This window comes from Leptonychotes weddellii, chromosome 6, assembly GCF_054177405.1.
Source record: "Leptonychotes weddellii isolate Sample4059 chromosome 6, ASM5417740v2, whole genome shotgun sequence".
In the NCBI taxonomy this organism is placed as follows: domain Eukaryota; kingdom Metazoa; phylum Chordata; class Mammalia; order Carnivora; family Phocidae; genus Leptonychotes; species Leptonychotes weddellii.
Window position 1 is genome coordinate 124,252,530 of NC_138374.1, and position 10,363 is coordinate 124,262,892.

The following is a 10,363-nucleotide window of genomic DNA, read 5'->3' on the forward strand; positions in this document are numbered from 1 at the left end:
TAAGGTAAATAACTTTCTTGCTTTTCCTCATTTGTTGCTTCTAGACCAGAAATTCTCAAACCTTTTAATCTCAGAACTACTTTGTACTCTTAAAATGTCATCCAGGACTATTTAAGAGATTTTGCGTGGTATCTATTGTTACTTACCATAATGGGAATTAAGACTGAAATTTTTATAAATACACATTAGTTTAAAAATAGCAATAATAAACCCATTGCATAGTAACATGATTAATATTTTAATGAAAAATATCTTTGTTTTGCAAAAACATTTGTGAGAAGAGTGGCATTGTTTACAGTTTTGTAAATCTCTTTAATATTTCATTGAGTTCTGGTGCCTGTTTGTGCGTTTAATGTGCTGCATTATGTTTTTTGGTTGAACTTTCTGGAGAAACTTTGGCTTTACGCAGATACGTAGTTGGAAAAAACATTTTTATAGTCTTTTCAGATAACCATGGATATTCTTTTTTGCTACTGTCCTAAACATTTGAAATCATATCAGTGAATCTTGCATACTCTGTTAAAATTCATCAGTCTATTTTATACTTTGAATGGGTCTTTTAGGCATGCATGATTTTGTGACATCATGCATTGGTCATTTGGAAAGTTGGTTTACTGAGTTATGTAGATCTTCCAAATGCTGATGTCTTTCATTGTAGACTATCCAGAAAAACCCCCAAAATCCCACTTACTGCTATAACTACCGATCACATCCCTAAACTCTTATGTATTGGGAAACCGTCACGTTCATCATGGCAGATAGAAGTTTTCCAGAATTCTAATTTTCACTTGAAACATTGAATTATCATTGAAATAACCAGCTTACTTTGTTCACTTTTGAGGAAGGTCTACCAAATACTCAAATCTGAATTAGAATAGTTTGTCATTCTTTCAAATAAAAATGGTATTCTGTGAAAAGAACAGCTAGGTTAGCTCTCCGCTCCAGCGTTCAAGAAGATGCTTTTCCTTGACTCATAGTACTTAGTCACACAGAATATTAAGAACACATAATAAATTAAGATTCAGTATTTAGTGTTTAGTAAATTAAGATTTAGTCAGTACAAATTTTTATACACGTTGCTTCATCAGGGACATTCTGAAGTTAAACTGGCCTTTTCTTCTTTCCTTGAGAGTGTGTGGCAGAGCAGGATTGAGTGATTACTGGGACAGTTTGGTGCCCCGCCTTTCCTTTGTGCCCCGTGCCTGCCGTTTTCACCCACACTGCTTTGCTCCATCGGTGCACATGTCAGCACGGCTGTTCTAGGGTAAAGCATGAGATTCATAAAAGCTTTGAATAGTTCAACACCACATGTGTTTGTGGCCACACATTCACACAAAAGATCTTTAATGATTGGTTGGTGCTGATGCCAGATTAATAGAAGCAAAATACCAGGGTCAGGTACAGCTCTGTGTTCATCTGCGCGTCATCCTGCTGACGAGGTTTCATGTCTGCCACGTCTTTACTTCAGGGACTTACTGTGTAATGGGAAGGTGGCAGTGTGGTGGGTTCCTTCACTGGCTTTACCTCTAGCACGCGTTCTGCACTGTCACGGCTCCGAGGCTCGCGTCCCCTCGGAGGACTTGGCGCGCGTCTCTCCAGCCAGGGCGGTGCCGTGACTTACCCCGTAAGGTGCTTCAGTGCCTTTTTCAGTCCCAGCGTGAAGTTGTCTAACAGTTTCTGGCTTTTAAAGACTTTTTCACATCTTCATTGAAAGTATTTTTTTTCTCTGAACCCTGAATATTTGGCCTCCATGAACCCACGACCGGCGTGACAATAGTATTCAAAACGTCCTGTTGCGTAGGCACCAATAGGGCAAGTGATCAGCGTCTAGAAAGTTGAGGGAAAGATAATTTTTGTTATTTCTAATATTTATTTCCTGTTTGGCTCAGTGTTGGCCCAGTCCCCCTTCCAGGTCATACGTATTTATTTGTCAGCACCGTCAGGCTTCGATGGTGCCGCTGTGGGTTGAGCAGGCACGTGTTCTGATTTTTTCACTTTGAAGCCAAAAATCATCAATAAGTAGATGAAAAATACATTAGAATAAATTTATTTTAGAATAAAGTATTTTAAACAGTTTCAGATAAATTTCAAAAATTTATGAAAGTTGGGGCACCTGGGTGGCTCAGTCGATTAAGCGTCTGCCTTCGGCTCAGGTCGTGATCCCAGGGTCCTGGGATCGAGCCCCGCATCGAGCCCCGCATCGGGCTCTCTGCTCGGTGGGGAGCCTGCTTCTCCCTCTGCCTGCCGCTCCCCCTGCTTGTGCTCTCTCTCTCTTTCAAATACATAAGTAAAATCTTAAAAAAAAATTTATGAAAGTTTCCAGAGCATCTTCAATAGTAATATTGCAAAACACAGCAATATGTACTTATTTCTTTATTGTATTTCTTTGTAGGCTCAAGGTAAGTTTGGATTTTAAAATAATTTATTGGACAATAATGAGGTTACAGAGATGATAGCAGCTAACGCTGAAGACAGCCAAAAGAACATAGTGGAAGTATTTAGAACAAACTAAGTTAGTCTTGGGGAAACTTACAAAGTTAGTTATATCCTAAAGCTACCAATATAGACAATTCTAGAAAACATAAGAATAAATACATGGATTCTATTAACTGTCATAATGATGACCCCATCATGTCATGTAGTGTCTGGAAGACTCTTGTACACTCTTGAGATAAGGAGAGCAAAAAAGGCACATAATTCCTTAATATTACATAAAATCGTCTTGACCTCTCAGACTTCTAGAATGAGTCTCAGAGCCACAGAGAGCCACAGAGATTCACATACCACACTTTGAGAATTATTGTTCTAGACCACTTTCCTTCCCTTCTCTCCCAAGTTCCCACCCCACCTCCCCAGATTTCAAATCTCATGCCATGTGGACTTGTACTAGGTATAGTTTTCAGTGTCACTGTCCTTTATTCCTTTGAAGTTATCAGCTCTAGTTCCCCAGATCAAAAAGTTCTCCAACTCCACTGGGATCTTCACTTATCACTTCCCTTTTTATCAGGTTTAGATTCTGTCATTACATTCACACTAGCACAGAGCCTCAATTTTTTTGCACCATTCTCTTTGCTGTTTTCACGTGGAAAAACGCCCAACCCTGGCCAAATCTACCTTCCCACCTGAATAACTAACTATGACTAGGGAAAAGAAATGCACACACACACACACACACACACACACACACCTGTACTTAGTCTCAGTTTATGACCTCTACCCTCAAGTGGCCCTTTAAAAGCCACCCAGAAATCCTATTGCATTATCCTTGTCAGTTCTGTAACTCTCCTAAATGACTGTTTCAGCTGTTTTCCTTTTCTCTGGACTTCCAATGCTTTGTCATTCTCATTGAGAAAATGGAGAAAATCAAATCCTACCTGGCCATCTGTGCATCTGTGCTCATATACTCTATTGTCCCGTTTGTTACTGTGATTAAGTTGTCTCTGCTTTAATCTAAGGCCAAGTCCTTGTATTTAGTTGTAGACTAGATCCTGTTTGCTTTCATCTATGCAAGGCCATTGTTCCAGTAGCTGTTTCTTCTCTCTCCTTCACTGTAAAAACTTCTCACTCCCTTGGGTCATTTCCACCAGCATACATTCTGTGTTAAGATAACCACAAAAACTACCCTGCAGTCTCTTTGAGTTTTTGCTCCATTTTTCTGTTTTCCTAAAGTAGAAGATAGTTACCTGATCTTGTTTCTATGTCCTGTTCTTCTATTCTTTTTTGAAGTTGCTCTAATCGTTCTTTTGTCCCCACCACTTCCTAAAACTACTCTTGTTAGTATTACCTGTGGTCTGTACTCTGCTAAATCCCATGATCAAGTCCTAGTTTCATCTTACTAAAACTTTAGAGCTGTCTGTCAACTTGATACATTCGGTACAGTTAATGATTCTTTTTGAAGACTGTCCTCCTTTGGCTTCCAGGATACCTTGTAATCGGATTTTTATTCTACCTCTTTGTTTCTTCTCAGTTCCTTTTGATAGTTCTTCCTCATTTGACTGATTTCAAAATGTTGGAGTTCCCCAGAGTTCAGTTCTTGGATTTCATCTTTCCTCTGTATTTATCCTGTCAGCAACTCTAACGGCTTTGCATTCTGTGTGCAGGTGACTTGCATGTTCATCTGTCTAATCTGGACCCCTCCTCTGAATTCAGGGGTCCCTAAGACCACTTCCAGGTTCAGTGATTTGCTACGAGGACTCACAGGATTCAGCAAGAGCTACTTTAAAGAGTTATGATTTATTACAACCAAAACATACAAAGCGGAATCAGCAAAAAGACACATGGCATGAAGTCTAGTGGAAACCAGGTGTAAGCTTTCCAGAATTCTCTTCCAGTGATGTCTCAAAGGACATGCTTAATTTCTCCAGCAATGAATTGTAGCAATACCTGTGTGATGGCTACCGGAGAAGCTCATTAGACACTTGGTGCCCAGGTTTATTACTGGAGGCTCATCACATAGGCACCCTCTGCCTAGCACATACTAAGAGTCGAGATTTCCAAAAGGAAAGCAAGTGTTCAGCATAAACCCCATTGTATACACAGTTGAGGTTTTTTGTCATCATGGATTAGATTTCGCTTGTCTGGAATTTCAGGAGTGGAATTACATAGTATGTATTCTCTTGTGTCTGGCTTCTTTCATTTAACATAGTGTTTCTGAGATTCATCCCTGTATGTTGTATGTATCAGTGTTCCATTCCGTTTTATTGCTGAGTAATATTCCATTGAATTCGCATGCCAGAATTTGTTTATCCATTTATGTGTTGATGGACATTTGATTTATTTCCAATTCGGAGGTGTTACGAATTCAAGAAAAAGTCTTTCTCTGGACATGTTTTCTCAAGGTAAATACCTAGCGGTGGAATTTCTGGATCATATGAAAAGTGTATGCTTCGTGTTCTAAGAAACTTACAAACTGGTTTCCAAAGTAATTGTACTATTTTATGTTTCTCCTAGCAGTGTATGGGATGAGTATGCAGTGATTTTAATGGTGGTTTAATTAACATTTCCCTGTTGATTAATGATACTGAGCATCTTTTCATGTGCTTATTGACCATTTGTATTATTTCCTTTGGGAAGTGTCTTTATCATTGTTCTTTTTTTATGAGTTTGTCATCCTATTATTGATTTATAATAGTTCTTTATATATATTCCAGATTAGAGGATTGCAACCAGGGATAATATTGTCCCCTAGGGGGCATGTGGAAATGTCTGGAGACGTTTTTGATTGGCACAACTAAGGGAGTTCTCAGTGTATGTGTCTGTCTTCCTCCCTCCCTCCTTCCCTTTCCCCCTCCACTCCAAGGCTTATCTCTTTCTCCTTCTTTCTTCTTTCTTTCTTTTTAGTTTTCTATTAGATCACTTGATATTGGCCTTGAGATCACTGAAGACTGTTTTGTTGTTATTGTTTTCCATTTCTTTATACCTTATTCTTTAGATAAATTTTTTGATCTGTCTTTAATGTTTACCTATTTCCTTCAGTATTCACTCTGCAGTTAAGCCCATCTAGTGAGTTTTTTGTTTGAGATATAGGACTTTTAAGCTCTAAAATTAACTCTCGATTCCATTTTAGTTTGTTTCTCTGCTGAGATTTCTTATTTTTTTACTCATTATGGAGTACTTTTTATTAAATCTAATAAATTCATTATAGCTGTTTCATTATTTTTTTACTTTAATTCCAGTATCTGGATCATGTCATAGTTTTATTTTGGGTCACATTTTTCTGCTTTACATGTCTAGGAAGTTTTGATTATATGCTGGACATATGCATAATACATTATGTAGGGGACATGGGATGTTGTCTTCCTTTAAAATATGTGAATTTTGGGCGCCTGGGTGGCTCAGTTGGTTAAGCGACTGCCTTCGGTTCAGGTCATGATCCTGGAGTCCTGGGATCGAGTCCCGCATCGGGCTCCCTGCTCGGCAGGGAGTCTGCTTCTCCCTCTGACCCTCTTCCCTCTCGTGCTATCTCTCATTCTCTCTCTCTCAAATAAATAAAATCTTTAAAAAAAAAAAAAATATGTGAATTTTGTCCTGCAGGCAGTTAAATTACGGGAGGATCTTCTTGATCCTGCTAGGCATGGTGTTATGCTTTGTGAAGGGGAGGTAGCCTCCCTCTGCTTTATTTTTTATTTTAGGGCTTGGCATCCTTTTCAAGGGTGTGGTCCTTATTCCTAAAGTGTTACGTTTTTGGAGTCTTTACTGAGGAACAGCTGAGGGGTTCAGCAGGGTTCTCCACTCCTCCTGAGCTGGAACTGCTGGCGTCTACCCCTGTAATCTCTCTTATCTCCACTGAGCACTCTGTCCTGTGACAGCCTATCTCTTCTGTTTTGCGGGGATGCTTCCCCTGCCCAGGGGCAGTCCGGCTTCTGCCAAGGCATAGGAAACCCCCAGGGGGGCATGTGGAAATGTCTGGAGACATTTTTGGTGTCCCCTGTGCAACTTCTGTGCCATCCCCCCCCATCGTGGTGCAGTTGCCCCCTTCCTTCGAACTTGCTCACACGTTCTCATCACCTCAGCAGCGGCGCACTCTGACCTCTGTGACCTCCGTCTCTTCCATTAAGGGAGATCATCGGTCTGCACTTGAGTTTCACCTCCCTGTGGGTGAATGCAGGGCTTCTTTTGGCCATTTCCCGTCTTGCAGTCTTCTGCTGCCTGTTGTCCAGTGTCTAAAACAGCTGCTAATGTACTTGGGCCAGTTTGTTGTTGCCCCATAAGGAATAATCTGATGCTGTTTTTATTCCATCGTGACTGGCCGTGGAAGTCCTCCCTAACAACTTTAGAAAAAAACTTTTAACGTTAAAATTTTCAAATTATGATACACTAGTAATTGTACAGAGAGAAAATAAGTGGTGATTTTTTTTTCCCCCTTTTTTCAAGTAGCCGCTTGTAACATACCCGTAAGTGAAGGAGATTTTGTGCCTTGCTTTGTTTTCAGAGGCCAGTGTGGTAGGCAGCTACGTTAGGAGATGGTACATAGTAATTTGTTCACGTCCGGTAAAAGAAACCATTTATTATTACAAATGTTCTTCAGGACTTGACAACACCATCCAAAGAAAATTGCTAGGGCTGGTATGTCCGTGATAGAGCTCTTCCAGGGGTTGAGCTCCTTTCATTATCACTTGTATAAGGGAGTGCTGCGGGATTGCTGCCATCAGCAATATTCCGCTGACAGGGTCCCCGAAGACAGGAACTTGTCATTACTTATACCGTGTCTTCCCTGTGGATAGTGGCCAAGATGGTTGAGCCTAAGTAGGAGTGACACTTTACATTTCTTGAGATCATTCAGAATGTCTTCCTTGATTTCCCAGAACCTCATCCTTCTCTAGAGTAATGTTAGATGTTAGTTGGTTTTCTTGTTTTTATTTCTACCTTTCATGTGGGCCAAAGTCCTGAATACAGTTGGTTTCACGTGTTCTGAACCATTGTTTGGTATCAAAATTAAAAGGCTTCCTAAAATTGTGTGTGAAATGATGCTTTTCTGCTCTGAAGTGGCAGGTTTATTTCTCAGCCAATCTGGTCGAAGAGTTGATTAGCTTCTTGTGAGTGTGTTGTGTTTTATTTTTTTCTTCGGCGGGGTTGTGTTTTTTTTTTTTTTTGGTTGACCGGTTGGACTGAGATGGTATATTCATGTGTATAAATGCATAAAAAATATATATAGAAAACATTCTTAGCAGTACTCACCCCCCCTTCCCCCCCCCCCCTTTTTCCCAGTATATATCATTTTTCCTCCTGCTAGGGTCCTGGCTTTTTCAAGATTAAGAATTTTTTTTTTTTTTAAGATTTTATTTTTAAGTAATCTCTGCACCCAACACAGGGCTCAAACTCAGAAGCCTGATACCAAGAGTCACACTCCTCTGACTGAGCCAGCCAGGTGCTCCTGGTTAAGAATTTTCAAGGTGTTTTTTATTGCTGCTAGTTTTGTCTTGTGTGTAGTAAAGTTCTGAACAGAAAGAGAAATACCCTGCACTGGTGTAAGAGTCAAAAGAAATCGGTTATCTTTTCTGGCTTATGCTTTTAATACATGCTGCAGTTGGAATTAATTGGTTTGTCTTCCCATGAGTCTTCAAAGCCTTATGCATAATGTTTTACTATTATATATTGTCCAGAAACAACTACGAAGGGCCATAATGCCATACCAAGGTGACCCTAGAATTCTCTCCTTTAAATATTCTTGGGTCTTTTGCTATTAATGTGGGATATTTGCTCCTTACAACCTCCTTCACCTACATCCCGTCTTCCCCTTTCTTCGGTTCCCTGGGCTTGCCCATTCCTGACCCTCATTTGATGAACTGTTTGCCTTTAAAAAAAACTCAACTCAGATGGCTTCTTTTCTAAGAAATATCCTCAACCCCCTTTTTCTTAACTCCCTTTACTCCTCTGGATGTTGCTTGACCTTGTGCATCCTTCAGCTGTTGTTGGATTATGTTATAATTGGTTGTTTGCATTTTTTCTCTTTTAAACCATAAGTACCTAGTAATATCCTGTCTTCTCATGTTGTTTAATCCAATGGCCTAATATAATGCCTTTTGAATGAATTAAATTGAGATCTGCAGTGCTGGGAAACAAGGAGTTTAAAATAATTTCTGAGTAAAGGCCTGAAATGTTTGTTTTTTTTAGTAGGATTTCTTGCTGCTTTTTTTTCTTTCTGTTTGTGTGTGTATGTGTGTCCAGATTTCTAGAAACATTCTATAGATAGTTGAGGTTGCCAAGTCTGTGTCTTCAGATCAGTGGTTCCCAGATACCCAGTTCATTAGCAAGCTGTAGCTAAATCTCCTATAGATTTTATAAAAATGTAGTGGGTTTTTTTGATTTAGCAGGCCTGGGATGAATCTTAGGGTTCTTTTTATTTTGCTCACTGTAAATCTACCTGGTTATTTTGTTGGTCACCCAAGCGTGGGAACCACAGCTTCAGATAATACAGTGTTTTATCAGTGTGAGATTCCTTAGGGCAGATTTTATCTGTGTTAGGAGTGGTGCAAGCTGCTTAAGAGCTTACTGGGTTTCTTATTTTTGGTCCCCAAAGTGTCTAGCATGTAACTTATGGAAATGAAAACAAGTTTAAATTAGTCACCTTCACAATGTTTCTAATCTGGGTTTTGATTAACTCTAAAGATAGTGACTGTTTAACCTCTTTATTTTTTATTATCATTTAAGGAGTGTTCAGCCTTGGCGTTCCCGTAGATGCTCTCTTCTTTATTGGGAACCAGTTGGTGGCTACGAGTCATACAGGGAAAGTGGGAGTGTGGAATGCTGTCACTCAGCACTGGCAGGTTAGTTTTAACTAAAGCGTATTACAGAACTGAAAGTGTTTCAGAAACTCATGCTCGTTATATATTTGCTTTATTTTTGTGGAATTCATAGTGTCTGTTTTACTTATTTTTTATTGAGGTATAATTGACATACATTATATTAGTTTCAGATGTACAGCATAATGATTTGGTAATTTGTGTATATTGCAAAATGATCACTATAAGTCTAGTTAACATCTTTCACCATATTCAGTTAGATGGTTTTTTCTTTCTTGCAATGAGAATTTTTAAGATTTATTCTCTTAGCAACTTTCACATATACAATACAATATTAACTATACTTGTCATACTGTACATTACATCCCCATGACTTATTTTATAACTGGAAGTTTGTGTCTTTTTTTTTTTTTTTTAAGTAGGCTCCATGCCCAGTGTGGGGCTTGAGCTCAAGAGTCCCATGCTCTATGGACTGAGCCAGCCAGGCACTGACTTTTTTTTTTTTGGGCAATTTGTATCTTTTGACTCCCTTCACCCATTTGGCCTACCCTCCACCCCCTGCCTCTGGCAACTACCAGTCTGTTTTATCTATTGGTTGGTTTTTATTTTGTTTTGTTTTGTTTGCTTATTTGTCTTTAGGGTCCACATAAGTGAGATCATAGGAATTTGTCTTTCTCTGTCTGACTTAATTTCATTAGGCATAATGCCCTCAAGTTCCATTCATATTATTGTAAATGACATGATTTCTTTTTTTGGTGGTTGAGTAATACTCCATTGTGTGTGTGTGTATATGTGTGTGTATATATACATATATGTATATATATATGTATATACACAGTGCATGTTCTTTATCTTTTCATCCATTGATGGACACTTAGGCTGTTCCCTTATCTTGGCTATTTTAAATAATGCTGCAGTGAACATAGGGTGCAGATATCTTTTTGAGTTATTGTTTTCATTTACTTCAGATACATACCCAGAAGTGGAATTGCTGGATCATACAGTAATTCTATTTTTTTTTTTTTTTAAAGATTTTATTTATTTATTTGAGACAGAGAGAATGAGAGAGACAGAGAGCACATGAGAGGGGGGAGGGTCAGAGGGAGAAGCAGGCTCCCTGC

General features: G+C 39.1%; 1 protein-coding gene across 3 annotated transcripts in view; it reads left to right on the top strand.

Moving 5' to 3' along the window:
- KCTD3 (potassium channel tetramerization domain containing 3) overlaps positions 1-10,363 on the top strand; it is a 51,721-nt gene that overhangs the window by 18,224 nt on the left and 23,134 nt on the right. For all 3 annotated transcript variants that reach the window (XM_081825167.1, XM_081825166.1, XM_081825168.1), the window contains exon 10: positions 9,151-9,266. In XM_081825167.1, coding sequence (XP_081681293.1) covers positions 9,151-9,266 — 116 coding nt within the window. The remainder of the gene's footprint in view (positions 1-9,150; positions 9,267-10,363) is intronic.